An 18,955-nucleotide genomic window follows, 5' to 3' on the forward strand; every position below is an offset into this window, starting at 1 on the left:
TTCGAATTCTGGTATTGGACTGGCACAAACAGTTTTAATTCACACTGTGGCCACAAAGAAACAGCAGATGTCTGCATAATCACCATGCTGCCTCCAGCACGCCACACAAACTGACAGCCTGCAGAGCTACAACTGTCAAATGCATAAAGGTAAAGCTGAACAACCCAGAGACCCATTTATTACACAACAAAGTTGCTTAACAATCACGCAGAGTGGTGAGCATCTAAATAAACAATAATTACCCTGTTTATGTATAGACGCATTGTATTGGAGTTCAGTCAATCTGACAGACCTGAGCACAAATCATATGTTAATTCAGGGCTTGCATGCACATGCAACTACATAACTCCCACACAGCAGTTTTGTATTGAAAAGCATGAACAGACCAGTGTTATCTAAAATAACAGACTGAACAAATGTTTATGTTCCACATAAAAAAACTGCTGGCACTTCAACAAGAAGTGGACAATACATCAAATAAACATTAGTATAATAGACATTATAGTACAAAAATTCAGGTGCCCTTTATTCTTCAGATGATTCAGCCCCGGATGACATACTCACTGCACAGACAGTCATGAATGAGATTATTTTCAATTAATGGTTGTATACACATTCTCTCCATACCACTCTGGGTCTGTGTCACCTAAACATGTCTCGATACAACATAAATCCTCTAATTTACACAGTAGAGGTTACTCTAGATGGACACAGGAGCACCTTACTTGTATTCTTATCTACAGTATGTGGATCTAAAACATGCCTGGCACACAAACACTTCCAATCTGCCTCATTCACACATGCACCAAAAATGCTCTGCTTTCTCCAGGAATAAGTTTTCAGTGAATAACAAATGTTCAACTCCTTAAAAGCCTATTACACACATTTATTTTGAAATTCATTTATTTGATGAAGTTAACAGTAAATTTCTTTGAATAAATAAAGAAAACATTAAAGACAAGACACAGAATCCCACAAATGTCGCTTATTGATGTTGTTGGCAGCACTGTTGAGTGTTTAGTCATATGTTGTAACCAGGCTGCGTGTTTATGTTTGTGTGTGTGTGTGTGTGTGTGTGTGTGTGTGTGTGTGTGTGTGTGAGAGAGAGTCATCTAGAGTGTAATCTAGTGTGTGTCTGTTTACAGAGCTGTGTGAGACATGGTGGTCTGAAAGGCAAAGGTGATGTGGTTGCGTGAGTGATCGAGGTAAGGATCTGAGAAGGTGTGTGTGTCACCAGAGAAATGTCTCCACTGCATCAGCTCGGACATGCTGAGATGCTTCTGCTGCGCCCCTCCACGGTCACCTTGACGACCTAGCTGGCACGGCCTTTCAGAAACCTGCTCGTCTTCCTCTACGACAGCTAAGGATAAAGGAAAAAAGCGAGTAAACAAGTCTCAGTAAAGCCAAATGCTGGCGTCAGTGTGACAGTGTGTATGGGGCGTTGCCGATGTACCCACCCTGGACTGAGCCGTCCATGCTGCAGCTGCAGTTCAGCAGGTCATGTGTTAGAGAGAGCGTGTCTGTCAGGCTAAAAAGATCTCGCAGTTCACTGGTGGAGAAGCTGCTGTGCTCCGCCCTTTTGCCCAGGTCAACCACTGTCCCAGAAAGCCCCTGTTTGGACACCTGTCTCTGAAATATGCGCTCCTCAATAGTGCCTGCAAAACAAGTAACACACACCCACACATAAAGATTCACATCAGTCTGGTTCATGATATGCTAACCATTCTGGCTCCTTGAGTGTGTTTGTGTTTTATGACCTGCAGTGAGAAGACGATAGATGTGCACTGTCTTCTTCTGTCCATCTCTCCACACTCGAGCCATGGCCTGGACACAGTAGAGAGGGAGAATTTGCAGGGGAGAATTACACAAATGTGCACAGCACCATCTGGTGGATATGTATGTGTGAAAGAGTCTGAGGGTGCTTTTCACACGTTGTTCAGTTCATTTGGTCCACACGAAGGGAAAAAAAGATCCATGATTCATCTTCACACTGACTTTCTCTACAAACCCAGAGCTGTAAGCATTAAGTCACGTGTACTGACAGGTAACTCATTCATTGAACAGTTCTGGTGAGGTCATCCTATGTCCTTGGTTGGACCAAAGTGGTGAAATCAAATTCTTTCTAAGTGACAGCAAGTCATGGAGCACTTATGTGTATATTTATGTTCTCTGGTGCCAAAAAGAGCTACAAAAAAATAGATAATATTGGGGAGTGACTTTTTTTACGAGGAACTGCCAAAAAAGAAACGGTGTAGCACCCAAGCAGAACACACCTGATTAACTCCTTTTCTCTTTCTGATTGAATATCCCCCCACTAACAAGGTGACCCGTATACATGTTACTATGGTTATCAATGAACTGCATACATATGTTGCTTGTACATATAATTTCAAAAGATTGCTTCATTAATAGGAGGTGATTTAATAGTAGTTTAGCTTTAGAATTCATGGTCAAATCTCAACATCTCAAATGCACCAGTTCGTTTGACCCGAACCAGATAGGTTAGGTGTGAAAGCACCCCGAATGTGCGTGTGTAAAACAGAAGAGACCAAAAACAAAGAAAACAGTGTTACAGACTTTAAACTTTCCAGAGATCACTGTGAGTGTGTGTGTGTGTGTCTTACCTGAATGTCATTGGCAGGGTTCCAGTCAATATCATACAGCACCAGGTGGGAAGCACCCACCAGATTAAGCCCCACACCACCTGCTTTGGAGCTTAGCAGAAACAAGAAGTCCTGGGAGTAGGGACTGTTAAAAGCGTCAACCAGACGCTGTCTCTGGCTGGTGGGGGTTTGCCCATCAAGTCGGCAGAAGGTGTAGCTCATGTGTACGCACAAGTCCTGGAGCAAGTCAAGAGTCTGAGTATAGTTGGACACTACGACCACCCTGCAGAGGCACACATATTTTGTCAGTATATAGACAAAAACACACACATGTGCACATGCACACGCACACACATACACACACCTGTCTGAAGGGCTGAATTGTCTGATAGAGGTTAGCAAGTCCGACAGAACCAGAAGTTTTCCAGAGTCAGCGGTGTTGAAGCCACCTGAAGAGTAGGATTCTGGGAAGAGCTCAACCAGGCCCTCATATAAAGAGTTCTCCACTGAACCACAGTCTGCTTTTTCCTTAAAAAACACAACACAGTACTCAGTTAGGACTACTAGTAAATCTCTAAATCAATCAAATAAGATCTCAATATCTTTCACTCCCCTACCAACTAACAAAGAACTTAACCTTGGCAGTGCCGTGGAGCAGACCGGGGTGGTTACAGAGCTTCTTCAGTGCAGTGATGCAGGCCAGGTGTGTGTGAGTTTGTGTGGAGCTCTGAAGGCAGGCTCTGAAGACTCTGTGGCAGAGGAGATGCTTGTACAGCTCTCGCTGCAGAGGGGACGGGTGGCAGAACAACGTCCAGTCGAGACGCGGTGGCAGGTAGCGGTTGATGATCTCCTGTGTCCGTCTCAGGATGAACATGCCAGTCAGGCGAGAGAGCTCTGCTGCCCGCTCCTCTCCCAAAACTCTCTCCTCCTTTTGGCAGAGGCAGATACGAGATCAGGTTTAATGCCAGATAAAGTTGTCGATTTATAAGTTACTACATAAAAAAGGAAGAAGCATTCTTCAATACCCCTGCCCAGAAAAGGCATCAAGGTGTTGGAAGAAATTGTTGGAGGTTATGTGGTTCAAATGTAGCTAACCATTATCATTTATTTTGGGATGGCTCAAAATTTACATCTTACTGGCGTGAAATTCATAAGGGTCTGGAAACTGCATTTCAAATTTCACCATTCCATTTGATGTTGATTTGAACAATATATTTGGGCACTATAGCATTGTGTATATATAATATTATATATTATATAAGTATTTAATAACAATATTACTTATTGGAAGGAAGAAAGCCCTGACTAGGATTTGGCTGCAACAAAATGCTCCAACATTAGATGATTGGTTAAAATTATTCATGAAATTTAAATTATGAAGAGACTAACATTTTCTATAAAAATGCAATCAGAAAAATTTAAGGGATTGTGGTCAAAATGGGTCAGGTACATCAGCCCATGGAGACCAGACCTGCTTTAATTAGCTTGCTACATTGCCATTTAACTGAACTACTGAGGAGACTGTGTTGTGTAGTAGATTTACATGAATAAATGAGTGTGTGACATATTTTGTTCAGATGTTTACAGTTGATTAAGGTCAAATGAAAGGGAAAACAGATGCAAGGAAAGCTTTTTTGAGTCATGGCTTGATGCCATTGTCTGAGTGATACTGTATCATTATGTACTCAGTGTTTCTACATGTGAAGGATTGTATGCACTTAATTGTCTTTTGATTCTTGAACTATGTATGACCTCCCTGATAAAAAGAAAGGAAAAGCAACAGGTGCAGAGGTTGTATTACCTCTGTGCAGGAGGGCTGTCTGGAGTGTAGAATCGGCTCCTCATATACTTTCCTATATGCAGTGGATGACCCGAGAATCCCCGGGTTAACAAAGTCTATAATAGCATAGAACTCCTGCAGGTCGTTCTGTACTGGGGTGCCTTCAAAACACAAAGACAACGTATTATAAAACCTACAAGAAGTTGTAGTTAGTCAGTCAGAGAGTCCTCAAAGATATCCTCTATGTCCTTCTGTCAGTGTACCTGTTAGTATGACTCTGCGATCACAACTCAGGCTGCTGATGGCTGAGGACGTTTTGATGCTGCTGTTCTTTAACCTGTGGCCCTCATCGCAAATGATAAGACCAAACTCCACTTTCTGTACCTGAAAGTACAAGAAAATAATACTATAACGAAACAAAAAGATGATATAAGCAGATTTATCCTATTGAGACACAATGTGAACATACCTGCTCCAGGGAGCGCAGCAGCATTTCATAGCTGATCACAAGAATGCTGTGCAGAGGGGATAACACAAACTGCTCTATCCTGTGGTCCTATACGTATGTCAACAAAGTATGTATATTAATGACTTAATACATGCTGGATCAAGGAAAATGAGTGAATCTGATACTTTAACAAAGTTATAAAGTGTTTTACCTAAAGGCATTAGACAAGGAAAAGTCATTGATCTGCTTTGAGTTAGTAAGGTATACGCAAAGTAGAAGAAAAAAGAATGCAACAAAATACAAAACAATTAAAGGAAAGGCAGGTTTAAAATAATAATTAGTTTGTATTTATTTCTGCCATCGTGCTGCTTGAGCTCCTTGTAAATCCAAAAGAAAGAATTTCCCCTTCTCCCCTGTTACGACCAGCTCACAGGCCACAACAAAATAGGGAGATGCACAGTCAACAACAATAATACAATAACAATAATAAAGTCAATTTATAAAATAATAATGCGAACAGGATGGCAATGAGGTGTGGTTGTCAGTATCAGTGATGCATGAGTATATAGATGCAATGAAGAATGTAAGGTGCAGTAGCTAACAAAGGAAATAACTAAACAGAATGAACTTGTGATGGTGCTCGGTCAAAGGAATGCTGAACCCTGGTCTCGGGGCAGGCGGGGGTTAAATAGCCTGGCAGGACTGGCCAGGTGCTCCCAGTCATATCGTTATCATCTCAGCCACAAACCTGCAAGTTCACAAGACAGACCACAGTATGCATGAACAACAAGCTCAGGGCCGTCACACTCCTCACCTGATCCAAAGTGAAAACGCTGATCCTCTCACGGCCCAGCCACTTGTTAAACTCTGCACCCCAGTTGTGCACCAGGCTGCCTGGAGTGACCACAAGGACACGCTTAGCAACTGGTTTCCCACCGTAAGGTCCTTGTTTAAGCAACGTCCAGGACAGTGCCACGCTCTGCAGGGTCTTCCCCAGACCCATCTCGTCAGCCAGGATAGCCCCATAGCGACCCACAGCTCTAAAGCACAGACAAATACGATCTATTAGAAATCCTAATAATGGCTGCGACTACTTTTCCTGCTATGAGGCTAAAACACATTCATGTCTTTAAACAGCATTTGACAAAATGTTACGGGACCAAGCTCCAATACCTCAAGCCCATGACACACTCGTAGAGAAAGAGCAGACCGTCTCTCTGGTGCGGTCGCAGCTGAGCAGTCAGGTACGGGTCAACAACAACATCAACCACAGGAAGCCCTGACTTGTTATAAGACCACTGGTGGTTAGCAGAAGGACGAGGCATCACCAGTGCACCTGCAAAAAAAATTCAGACACCCTGAGTATGTATCTAAATAGTCTATATCAATGACGTTCCACATCCAGGATTACTCTGTTGCTGACGGAAATTCTGCCAGATGTCCGTTACCTTCTGCTTTCTTTGTGTTGGAATTTTAAACTCTGGTGGATTTATGGGGACTATGGTTAACTAGCTCCTCAGATCTCTGCAGGGTAAATCCAGACAGCTAGCTAGACTATCTGTCCAATCTCAGTTTTCTGTTGCACGACTAAAACAACCTTTAAACGTACACGTTCCACCAAAACAAGTTCCTTCCTGGGGCTATTTTGCAGCAGCACCGTGGCTATGCCGCCTGTGACAATTGTGATTGGTTTAAAAAAAAAAAATGCCAATAAACCAAAACATGTTTTTTCCCCATCCCAGAATGCTATGTGGACTAGCCAGACCCTCCTACGCAGCCCTGTGGAGGAAGGCCTGGCAAAGCGAGACTAGTATCTACACAATGTTTGTATATGAAAAAAATGGGAGAAGTCAAGCCTTCCAACAAACCAAAAGATGCTAAAAAGTGTCAACAACACCTGGAGCCAGTGGATCATGACGAGGCCTGCAGGTTTGTTCCTCCTCTGGTTTGGATGCTGAATGATCTGGTCGGCCCAACAGTGTTGGGGAGCAGAAAGGTTTGGATGTCAAGCGACGACAGGGAGGTGGAGCTGACTTTGTGTGTGGCTCCTCTTTCTCTACCTGGACCTCTTGGAAACAACGTCCCCTGGCGAAGTCCTCAGCAGAAATGACCCCCATCACCTCCACCTCCTTCCCTCCGACCATCAGGCTCTCACCCTCGGACAGGGAGGCCAGCTCGGACACCTTGTAGCCACTTCCTACACACAAATATGCACAAGCATGCCCAATAAACTCACGACAGTGTATGTTGGGAGAAAGTATCTCAATGAGTTTGAAATGTTCGCTTATGTCAGTGTTCACAGCTTGTTTCCGTTGCCCCCAAGGGGCCAAATATTTAGTTATTATAGTTGTTGCAGGTTTAAGACAAACACTGAAACCCCAAAATCATTACACGTGCAACAGAGCACAATTTAGATCCGAGGAAGCACAGTCTTGATACTTCGATACTTCATATAAAGTGACTTATGTTAAATATTTGCTTAACTGTCACTGGCAACATAGGCTGCAGTCACACTGCTCCTTCTCCCAAAAGACTAATGCATGACAATAAGTTAAATACTAATTGGTGTGTCTCTGACTCACCCTTTCCAATGTCCTTGCTCTCCATATCTTTCAGTGTGGCTGTGCGTCCTCTTGTAACCAGGACCGCATCGCCCTCCCAGCGCTTGTGTTTCTTCTTACTGGCTTTACACCACATCACACTGAAGTAACGCACTCCATCCTGACTGCAGCCAGAGTCTGATCCTGCAGCTCCAGAAACACAGACTGACCCCACACGAGGCTGAGGGGTTTGAGAAGACCCGGACCCATTCGCTCCTGTAAAACAAAGACATACAACATGGTGAAAAACCAACAGAAATATCTAAGCTACAACTCCCCAGCAGATGTCCCTGTTGCACCAAGTCTACAAATCATACTAGACCATACCAAAGATGATAGCCCCCCTCATACATGTACATGCCTGAAAGCTACTCATGCCATGTTAGAATTAAAAGTGGTCAGTTAAACTCTTGGTCATCATGGGTTGCTTTGCTTTTAAAGTTGGTTACAATGATAAAGATAAGTAAAGATAACCCAATTAAGAAAAAATCATTAGAGCGGATGTCTGTTTAACAAGTAATAAACACAAAACCAGTTGCATATTAACCTTACTTTTTTAATAGAAACAAGTGAACATATAGACAAAGTGTAAAAGAAAGTGACACGTTACAATGTTACAATACAATCAATGTTGTAGTCAAACATTAAATAACAATAACATTGCAAATCCAATTCCATACCTCCCTTCTTTTGATCACTTAACTGGCCATCAATTCAGCAAACAGCTTTTGACTTGAAAAGATTTCTCTCACTTTCATATAAATTCAGCAACTCACAGAACAGGATTTGTCATCAGTAGCATCTTGTATTTAAGGCCTTCAGCAGTTTAACTTGTGCTTTAATCCTGGGTATCTGAATACTTTTCTCAGTTCTAAAAAAAGTGTTTGTTTGGAGTGCTACTTCTACTAACTTACAGAATTTTAAAAAGGCCCCTAGTTTTGTTACCTAAAAGTGCTACAAGGAAATGCCTTTTTAGTTCATCACATAATTTTTTCATTTTTTTTTTTTACAGATGTCCAATTAAGTGGAAATTTTCTTTACGAAGAATGAACAGAGCACTTAACAACCCCCGATAGGATCTGGGCAGAGTCTTAACACACCAGCATATTATTATTACTACAGTAAATGCTGTTCCCATAAAAAAACATAAACATTACGTTAAAATTCATTCACCATAATGGTGGCAGATCTAGGCAGGAAAAGCACCATCATGGTACGATCCATTCTACTAATATTCCCTTCCAAAACCTGGACTTTCACATTTATTGAACCTATTTTGGCCTTTCACAGTGTTTGTAATGTGAGCATTTACAAGTTGTGTTGCCGCTTGTGTCAATAACTGCAATAATAATGATGATACAGATACATTTTTAACACTGACAAGCATAAACACAGACTGATGGCAACACAAGTCAGCCTATCCTGCAATATGCAAACAGGCTTTCAGTGTCTTTACGAGGCACTATGTTTCCAAAAGAAATTCAAGTTCTGAAACAGCTCTCAAACATGATGAAACTGATGAGTGTGATTGCTCTTCAGCTTTTCTCCTCAGAGCCTCTCCCGTTCATGCTCGTTATAGAGGAATTGGCAGTCCGTGTCTCAGTCGAGCAGCCTTTAGTTTCTCCACTTTGATCTTGGCTCTCAGAAGTTCTTCCTCCAGGTCCTGTTTCCTCTTCAGCCCCTCCCTCTTCTCCTCTAAGTACATGGCAACCTTCCTGTGATTGGCTAACACCATCTCGTGCTCTTCTTTGGCTAGATGTAGAGGGCGAAACCTTTCAGACTCGTGGTGAGGGTAGATGTCATTTGGGTAGAGGTCGTGGCCTAAGGGCAGCGGCGAGTTGGAGAGGGGAATATTAACGGAGGAAGGGACGGGGGACAGGGATGCTTCGTAATCATGGACACTGCCCAAGTCCTGCTCCCCCTCCCGCTCCTGGTCTCCGTCCAGCCCTGGCTCTGTGCATGTGGAGAGGATGGGGAGGTCTGGCGGTGGTTTAACATCCTCTTCAGGGTTCAGCTGGACCACCTCATGTGGGATACTTGGGACAGCTGCTGAGTAATCCTGGAGTCCAGCCAGAGAGGAGCTGCTGCCAGGATGTTCAACAGGAGAGTTGTGCTTGCTGTATATTAATCTACAAATGGAATGAAGGATAAATACAAGTCAGACTGGAGTGCTTAAACAGTGTTTATTGAGTGTCTACATCTTGTTTATGGTAGGTGTGTGGAGACATGTTAATAATGCACACTAAATTAATTAATCAAAGGATCAGAAGGATAATGAGAGGAGACTAAAGGAAAATGCTGGTTACAGCCTCAGAAAATATACACACACACACACACACACACATATACATAATACACATATATATATATATATATATACACACATATATATACACACACAAACTATATATATATATATATATATATATATATATATATATATATATATACATACATATATACAACACATATATATACATATATATATACACATACATATATATATATATATACACACACACATACATACACACATACATATATATATACACACATACACACACACATACACACACACACATACAGACACACATAAAAACACACACACACACACACACACACACACACACACACACACAGAAGAGAAAAGAGAAGAGAGAAAGAGAAAAGAGAGGAGAGAAGAAAAAGAAAGAAACACACACAAAAAAGAAAAACACACACACACACACACACACATAAAACACATACACACACACACACACAACACACAAAGAAGAGAGAAACACACAGACACACAGAAACACACACACACACACAGAACACACAAAACACACACACACACACACAGAACAAAAAGACAAAAAAGAGAGAGAAAAGAGAGAAAAAACAAAAAGAAGAAAAGAGAAAAAGAACAACACATACACAGAGAAGAAAAAAAAACACACCACACACACACAGACAACAAAAGAATGAACAAACACACAAGGCACACAGAAACGACAAAACAAAAAAAGAAAAAAAACACAAAAATGAAGACAAGGAACAGAGATAAAAGAGAGAGGAGGAGATGGATAAAAGGAAAAGGAATAAGAAATAAAAAAAAAAATATGGAAAAAGAAAAGGAGGGAGTGGAAATAGTGGAGGGAGGATGAGAGACATTGAGAAGCACAACACAGAGGACTAAAGAAAAGAAAGTACATCACCTGTGTGTGGGTAAAAAAGAAAGAAAAGAAAAAAGGAAAATAAAAAAAAAAAAATATAGGGCAAATGAAAGAATAAGAAAGTAATGCATAAAAATGGAAGAAGGGGAGAAGAGTGTACCCAGTGATTGGTGTTTCACAATAATTGGCATCTGAACCGTAGATGCCGGTAGAGTATTCAACATGTTTCCAGAATTTTGATCATTCAATATTATTGTCCATCAGTGAACTTGATAAAACTAGTGTCAGCTAATATAGTGTGTAGACTATTTGTGAATCTCATTCTCACATCTTTGACTCGGTTATTCAACAAGGAGTGCAGTGATTCACAGGTTTCCAGACAGCCCGTTTACAGTCTTTATTTTTGTATAGCAGACAATGTCAAGAAGGTGGTCGCTACAAGGTGCATTGAAGTACTACAAGTACAATATGAGAGCCCTAATGGATGGATGGATGGAAAGATAGATACTTTAAGTTATTTACTAGACCAACTGCATGATGAATTTAGTATAGTAGCAAAAACAGAGCAAACATATTATATGTATCATGTCAAAGCTCCTAGAACTCTGACATTTTCTCCTATTACACTGATAGACTGAATACTTCGAGCTTATTAACATTACAGGGAAGAGATACAGTGGCAATCAAATATTTTAATTACCCTGGATTATATTGTATATTAAAAGGTATTTCTTGAGCATTTTAATTCATTGTTAATAACCTAAATAAAGAAAATATGTAATAAAACAATAAATATATGTACAGAAATATAATATAAAAACATTGAGAAACATAAGGGACTAAATTAGACCTAATTGGAAATGGCCCTGGTCTTGATTGCTCTAATTAAGCACCTGTCTTACAGTTGATGCTGTCTTTTTAACATAAAGGCTTAATTGGTTGATCTTTTCAACCCACCTGCATTTAATCAGGTCTCTCGTTAAGATCTCAAAGCCAGTCAGTATCAACATGACATGAGTGAGTGTAAATATGTGTTCCCCTCACTCTCACCCATAGTTCTTCATACAACATTTTGGCACATATAAATGTGATTAAGAAATGATCATGTCATGGATAATTTTGAGATATATATATATATATATATATATATATATATATATATATATATATATATATATATATATATATCCTTTCCTTCATGTGGATATTTGCATGAGAAAGATTTATGTTGGGTCGAAACATGGCTAAATAAAATAATATTTTATGTATCCAGCAAGCACCTATCCCAATGAGATTTTGTTGCACAATCTCCACATGACTACTGTGCCCATACCGGATACTGTCCCAGCCACAAATCTTTGTATTTTACCTGCTGGTCTGTGGTCTTCTGTGTACTCATCCGAACCAGTGTTAGCATGTTCTCTTTCCTCATTTTCCTTACTTTCCGCTGCACTAAGAACACGAGCCAGAGCCCTTGACAAGGCTGGAGCAGGCTGGGCAGTTTTACTCGGAGCTGGTGCTGCTAGACTTTTCTGGACCTGTAGGATAAGAAGAAGAGAAAAGAGAATGCATAAGGAAGTTTAAAACAACAGAGGATGAATGAAGATAAAGGGAATCAAAAGAATACTGAGGGATCATATTGTTAAATCTTGTGAATAATTTACCTTTTCCAGTGCATTTCCTAAACCAAGTTTAGGGGAAAGGGGCTTGGATTCAGGCATAAGATATGAACTAGAACTAGCTCCAGGTGGCATAAACCGGGGCTTTTTCACAGCATTACCCAAGAGCTGGCTGGGAGCTCCTGAGCGTCGCATTCTGCTACTGGCAACCCCCAGTAATCAATATCCTACAGACAGAAGAAAAAATATCAACAGTGGCCACTAATTGGGTCTATTCAGCATATTAGCAAGTCAATTAACTACCTGGACCAGAAACTTTCTGTTTATGGTTCATCCCCACCTAACTCAATGTCTTCTTTACTAACGTTAGTTCAGTGTGGGTGCCTTGGTGCCATGGTCCACAACAGGAAGAAGGTTTAGTTACCACCACTATGGTGTATGCATTTAGACTAGCTTAGACACGAGAGAATACATTATAATACTTAATAATAAACTAATTCATTAAAGCTTTGATACAAAAGTAAAAAAGGTCTTAGTTGCATCTTCACAAATAACGTTACAACTCAAACGCAAGTTTACCACATTCCATAATGTCACTATGTTAGCTCTACGAAGACACCACTTTGGCTCTGACTGGCAGCGTGTGTTGGACATGACACGTTAACATTTTATTAACATATTCAGTAAATTATTTCTCGCTGTTAAGGAACGGAAAAGACAACATGTAAAATTGATGCAGGCACATTAGTGACGTGAATCATTGCACCTCAGGCGACGATTAATTAACAATAAAAGTTTCTTTAAAAATAATCTGACAACGTGAACTGGGAACATAGCGAGTCATTTTATTTAAATAATACGAGCCATTCAGTCCCAAGCTTCTCATATATTGATCATGTTGACAATCATCTAGCTAATCGAGTTTTCTCCCCCTTTCAACTTAAGTTAACTAACGTTAACTAGAACTTATCAACACATCAAGAACTAGCTACATTAACCCATTGATAGATAACGTTATGGTTAGCTATAGCTAGCTATGCATCTATGACATTAACCTGTTACATCACTGTGACATGTTAGCAAGCTAGCTAACGTTAACTCGCTAGCGACAAACATGTTGCTGCCCCGGTTTAAACTCGGCTGTAATGTCATGCTTGATAACATACATACCCGGACAAACTAAAAGTTCGATGATAACATTTAAAATCACAAAATGTAAATTCCCGAAAAGATAAATTCGTCTTGTCTTTTCTTCCTCTATAATCTGTTCGGGTTCTCCCGCTGAATGATTCGAAGAAGGTGATTGGTTAAAACTCGACAATGAGCGTGGTCAAAACGAGTGGGGTGCGTTTGATTTCTAATGTCGCAGTAGTTCACTTTTCACATCCCCATTGAATTCCCGCAACCCGTCAATCCCTGAGTTATAAATCGAGCACACCTACTACCTTCATGAGGTGACCTCACTTCACCCCTTTAATACGTTCTCTTCTCTCTATGCTTTAACAAAGATCCTACAGTCTCTGGCTTTAATAACAACAGGAGGCGAATAAAAGCATGACAACATCTAGACGTCGGTGAGGTTATTAGATATGATACTTCTAATATTATTTATGTATACTGTATATTATTCATTTTATACTAAAGTGTGTTTTGTCTCGTTCTCACCAACTGCTTTGTAATTGTTATGAAAAAAAGTCTGGGTGCAAAGTAACTAAATACATATAGCCTACTTAAGTACTGTACTCGGAGGTACTTGTACTTTATTAGTACTGAATTTATGCATTTAAACATTGCACACTTTTTTCACTACATTTATTTGACACATATAGCCTACTTTAAAGAATAAACATTTGCAATGAGCATATAAACAAACAATTTTATATATATATATATTTATTTATTTTGTGGTATTGCTCTTTTTTTAAAGGATCTGAATACTTTTCCCACCACTGAGTCTAACGGAAATGGAAGTCCATAGGATATAAAGGGACTGGGATGAGTCCAGAGGTTTGGGTTGCACTTTGATTTTTGTGGTCTGACAGATGTGTCATCTGACGTTGTGTATTCTGTAATCCAATCAGGGGAGAGAGAGAGAGAGAGTGTAATCCATGTTAATCCAACATCCAGAGAGCGAGAGAGTAACCCAGGATAGGGTGGGTCATTAAGAGAGACAGACACAGTTGAAAGACGGCTGTAATGTCTGAAGGCACCACAACCTTTAGCTTTATTGGTGAGGCAGTGAGGAAAAAACACACTACTGCAGAATGTGTAGTGTCTCTTCTCCTTTAATTCTGTCTGTCTCTCTCTGATCTGATCTCGCCTGACAGCTGCCTGCCTGTGTCCTGAACCCTGGTTGTCAGGGATACCTCTCCATGGAGACACACTCCCAAAGGTAGGGGAGGGCTTTAAGGGAAAGGAGACCCTCACCTTGATGGAGCAACAAGTCAAGAGAAAGGATGAAGAAGGAAAGACTGTTGTAGTAGTAGTAGTAGTAGTAGTAGTAGTAGTAGTAGTGCAGAGATAAGAGGGAAGGTCACCTGTGTGGGACCAAGAGAAGGGGAAATCAACAGAAGGAAAGAAGAACAAAGAGTTGGATGAAGTGAGATCTGTTTTTGTCAGGTAGGAATATTATTGTCAGAGTTAAAAATCAAAAAAAGAAGAAACAAATGAGCCAATACTGATACTGTGGCAAGATTGGAGTTGTATTCCCTTTTGAACTTTTGTCATGTTTGTATAATCTGTGTTTGTAGGATGGGCTATGATCTGGAGAGGTTTGTGGGCTATGTGAATGAGGGTCTTCTGTGCTGTGTGTGTCGAGACGTGTTGGAGCGCCCCCTCCAGGCGCCCTGCGAACATGCCTACTGCAGCGCCTGCATCAGCAGCTGGCTGGTCCATCATCACTCCTGTCCCGAGGACAGACTCCCACTGGATTTGGGCAGTCTCAAACCACTGTACAGGTCTGTCTCTGCATAAGTGTGTCTTTTATTATCTCTTTATTGTTCATTCTTAAGTTTCACAATTTCTTTCTATTTTTCAGTGGGGTCACACATGTATGCTGCTCTCAGTGCTCACCCATATTTCTCTGATGCTGTTTTTGATGACAGGTACATGCGTAATGACCTGAACCGCCTGCAGATACGTTGTGTGAATGCAGGGCAGGGTTGTGAGGTGGTCTGCTGCCTGGAGAACCTGCACACACATGAGGATGAGTGCGAGTTTGCCTTCATTTCCTGCTCTAACACAGGTATGAAACCTCACATTGAGCTCATCCAGTGTGTCATTCGGGATGTTTATCGATAGGGTTTGTATGGTTCTTAAATGGTCATCCATGTGGATATGTGGGAAATAAAGGAAATTTGACACCTGTGTGTGTATGTGGTGTGTAAGCAACAGGTGGCTCTTTTGTTGTCATGGCTACCTCCCAAACTGGTGCACCTATGGGACTTGTTCAGCTCCCACTGAACTCACACATTGCATCTAGGGTCAACTTTCATTCACTCTTTAATGAGCATGTGTATGTGTATGTGTATACAAGCATATGCTCTTGTGCTCACAATGTGTCTGTGACCTGTCATTGGCAGGTGGAGAGTACATATGTTACTACTGTGGTAGGTATAGTTACAGAGTGTGTGCATGCAGTGTGGCTTTTTGCAGTGTTAAGTACTACAGGCACTTACAGCAACATACAGTTTTACACAAGATTCAACCTGATATTTCTGTTGCTGTCTATGATTGCTGTGATCTGTGAGAAGTTTAAACATTTGGTCAAAGATGAGGCTTAATAACTGCAGTGAGGAGTGTAAAAGTTGGGATGGTGTATTTGTTCAGGGGTGGAAAACAATTACATCAATACATTTTCTCTTTATACCACACTTTTTCCTGTACTTCTATTGTAAAATTGGTAATTCTTCTTTACTTTTCTTTCTATACTTCAACAAAGTAGAAAGTATATTTTTATTAGGATTAACCATGTTGTGACAAAATCAGAAGCATATTACATTTGAAATGAAGTTAGACCTTGTAACCCTGTAGATGTAATCTGAGACAATGGTCTCCACTTTTTAAAGCACTACTAACATGAAGAGGGATTGGACGTCTTTATTTTGGATGTGTGGCCATATTTGACTAATCTACCTTATCTGTATAAGTAATATTAAAGTCAAGTTACTGCAAATATTTTTGCTATGGTTTCCACTCCTGTGTGTACTACTATGACTTGTAGTTTTATGTCTTTTAAGTGGTGTCTGCAAATCCTTTTGTAAAATATTTTTTTCAAAGATATAGACATTTATTACGTAATAGTAATTGAGTACGTGGTTGCCAAATGTGAGGCCTATCCATTTCTGTGCTCCTGTCCTGTTAGGTTGTCCTGTGCAGGTAGAGAGGCGGGGTTTGGAGGCTCATCTGTCGGAATGTAACTTCCGCAGCAGGGAGTGTCCCAACGGCTGTGGCCACACCCTTCTCTCCATCGACCAATCACAGCATAACTGTGTAGCAGAGGAGCTGCGCACAGAAGTGGAGATGCTCAGGTAAATCCTGAACACAGAGATGATTGCTACACTTTATATTAGTTGTTTTTAGATCATAGTTTAGTAGACTCACTGAATATTTACGGCAGGGCAGAGATGCTGTGTAAGGTGGAGGAGGTGAAACGAGAGATGGAGTCTCGGTTGGATTCACAGAGGAGACACATGGTGCAGAAAGAGTCGCAACTGAAGAACGACGTGGAGGAGCTCAAGGTGACCTGTCAGTCCTTCTCATGTATTTAACTTTTTAAGGTAACAACAGGGCTGAAGTAAAGATTTGAGGTACTGGCATATTATTTGAGTTCCCATTTAATGAGAGCTTTAGCAATGCATAAAAAAATAAACTGACGTGCTTTGATCATGTATCACATCAGGAATTTTCTTGAAAATGTTGGTTTTTATTTTTGAGCACTCTCATCCAAGTTTAAAAGTTTAGATTCCATATCAAAATAAATATTTAATACTGTTTTTTTTTAACAACTTAAATAATGTAATACTTTAAAGTGGACCATTCTTCAGGATGTTTACTTGATGGAGACTATTACAGCCGAGCCAAATCCCCCAACCGGTTGAGGCAGATGGCCTCCCACCAAGAGTCAGGTTCTATCAGAGGTTTCTGTCTTAAAAGGTTTTTCCTCGTCGCTGCTGGAATAAGTGCATTTGATCTTGGGGGGGAATTGTTGGGTCTCTCTAAATTATAGTGTGACCTAGACCTACTCTATCTGTAAAGTTATGATTTGACACTATAAATAAAATTGAATTTAATTACTTTTACTGTTGGTCTCAGCGTTTTTCTCTTTATACTGAACCCTTCAGTCAATTTTTCTAAAGTTGAACTACTTTAGGACCTAAATGTTTTATTCAGCGCTGTAAATAACCCAGAAAAGCCTATGCTGTGAACCACGTTGATGCACGTTCAGTAATCTTGTGTCCTCTCCGTGCAGGATCAGTTGTCCCGTGTGGTGTGTGACATGCGAGCCCTGTTAGGAGCAGAGCGTCTGAGAAGACAGGAGCTGGCAGAAGCAGAGCTGGAGAAGAGGGAGCTGTTGGAGCTCCTCAGAGATCTGCAGCCAACCAGGAGCCAGCATCCTGTCGAACAGGCATCCAGTGACCAGCATCAGGGAGCCCAGCAGCAAACATCTGGATGGGAGCTGACAAGACACCAGCAGAGGGAAGCATCTTTACACGCCTCCAGACTGTCACTACATTCAGCTCAGGCCATAAATATATCAGGACCACCTCTATCACCTCAGCTGGGAGAGGGGACGCGCAAGGGTGGTACCAGGAGCCTGACTCTAGACTGCATCAAGAGGAAGAGCCGGGAGGTGACGGTCATCTGAGTAGACTGGACTGGTGGCAGATTAGCCAAACCAGAAATGATAAAATCATTATTTTTGTAATATTTGGCTAACAGTTTAGTAATGACAATATAGTGTGTGTACAGTACGCTATGGAATGATGCGTTGTTATAGTCTGCTGTGGAACGAACCATATGTTGTTTGAAAGGTGTTTTTGTGTAATTCTACAAACTAACTTGATCTTTTGATTGTAGGTGAGAAAGTGAATAGACATCAATTTATTTTGTGGACTCACCAGTGATCATTCCTGCAAACGGATCATTGTGTAATGTCTGTTATTTTTTATCTCAGGTTTTAATTATACACAGTTACTTCAAGTGATTTTCTTGTTCTCAGGACCAAATTATTCAGTTTCCTCAGTAGTGATCCATCTGATGCAGTATTTTCTGCTTTGAAAACGTTTGTTAAATGGTTCTTGAGTGTCCTGCAAGAACTTGGTTACGCGAGAACTTCTAAAATTATTTTAAGTCTAACCTAAAATGTTGAGTCACATTGTTGACTCACAATGTGTAATATTTCACAGCTTTGTCAATCTAAGGTATGAAAAACAAAGGCATACCAAGCAAATCTTGGAGAACAGCTATGTTACAGTTTGTGTTTTGGCATCAAGACTAAAGGACTGCATGTAGCACTACCAATATGATCTCTGAAATTAATATGGTAACTTGGTGTCGCAGTTGGCAAAGGCATGTATTTTGGGTTTAACTTGTGTTGTACATTCTGCACCTTTCTGTCTCACAAATATTTCATTTTAACCACTTTAACTCATTAAATTCAAGGAACTATTCCTAAATGGTCTTTTGAAAATGGCCACATTGGCCTTTACTGTAGTCTGGTGTAATTTTGTCCCGTTTCACTTT

The 18,955-nt window shown here is 40.6% G+C and overlaps 2 protein-coding genes across 5 annotated transcripts; one reads left to right on the forward strand and one right to left on the reverse strand.

The window, feature by feature from the left end:
* Positions 1-401: 401 nt before the first annotated feature.
* Positions 402-13,513, reverse strand: rad54b (RAD54 homolog B). Its single transcript, XM_039806988.1, has 16 exons — positions 13,382-13,513; positions 12,257-12,438; positions 11,962-12,130; positions 7,414-7,647; positions 6,729-7,028; positions 6,005-6,167; positions 5,646-5,871; positions 4,853-4,939; positions 4,647-4,767; positions 4,405-4,544; positions 3,241-3,531; positions 2,968-3,131; positions 2,625-2,886; positions 1,758-1,824; positions 1,458-1,655; positions 402-1,360 (listed from the first exon to the last, which is right to left on the reverse strand). Exons 2-16 carry the CDS (start codon positions 12,404-12,406, stop codon positions 1,140-1,142), a joined length of 2,793 nt encoding a protein of 930 aa, XP_039662922.1. The 5' UTR covers positions 12,407-12,438; positions 13,382-13,513; the 3' UTR covers positions 402-1,139.
* A 138-nt stretch (positions 13,514-13,651) lies between these two features.
* rnf41l (ring finger protein 41, like) lies at positions 13,652-18,893 on the forward strand. Of its 4 annotated transcripts, XM_039805736.1 has the most exons (8): positions 13,652-13,785; positions 14,139-14,218; positions 14,539-14,603; positions 14,962-15,168; positions 15,316-15,455; positions 16,575-16,740; positions 16,830-16,950; positions 17,682-18,893. In XM_039805736.1, the coding sequence occupies exons 2-8, from the start codon at positions 14,207-14,209 to the stop codon at positions 18,075-18,077; spliced, it is 1,107 nt and encodes a 368-aa protein (XP_039661670.1). In that variant the 5' UTR covers positions 13,652-13,785; positions 14,139-14,206; the 3' UTR covers positions 18,078-18,893. The 4 variants fall into 4 exon arrangements, with proteins under 4 accessions (XP_039661670.1, XP_039661673.1, XP_039661672.1 ...); XM_039805739.1 differs by lacking the exon at positions 14,539-14,603 and having other exon boundaries at positions 13,687-13,785; XM_039805738.1 differs by lacking the exon at positions 13,652-13,785 and having other exon boundaries at positions 14,160-14,218; positions 14,539-14,830.
* Positions 18,894-18,955: the final 62 nt, after the last annotated feature.

Source organism: Perca fluviatilis, chromosome 7, assembly GCF_010015445.1.
Source record: "Perca fluviatilis chromosome 7, GENO_Pfluv_1.0, whole genome shotgun sequence".
Classification (NCBI taxonomy): Eukaryota; Metazoa; Chordata; class Actinopteri; order Perciformes; family Percidae; genus Perca; species Perca fluviatilis.

Coding starts and splice junctions, on each gene's coding strand:
- rad54b (XM_039806988.1), bottom strand. CDS start 12,406: ATGCGACGCTCAGGAGCTCCCAGCCAGCTCTTGGGTAATGCTGTGAAA. Junction 4,940..5,645: donor GCGTTTTCACTTTGGATCAG/GTGAGGAGTGTG, acceptor ACATACGTATAG/GACCACAGGATAGAGCAGTT. Junction 4,545..4,646: donor TCGCAGAGTCATACTAACAG/GTACACTGACAG, acceptor TGTGTTTTGAAG/GCACCCCAGTACAGAACGAC.
- rnf41l (XM_039805736.1), top strand. Junction 14,604..14,961: donor ATGGAGACACACTCCCAAAG/GTAGGGGAGGGC, acceptor CTGTGTTTGTAG/GATGGGCTATGATCTGGAGA. Junction 15,169..15,315: donor AGTCTCAAACCACTGTACAG/GTCTGTCTCTGC, acceptor TTTTGATGACAG/GTACATGCGTAATGACCTGA.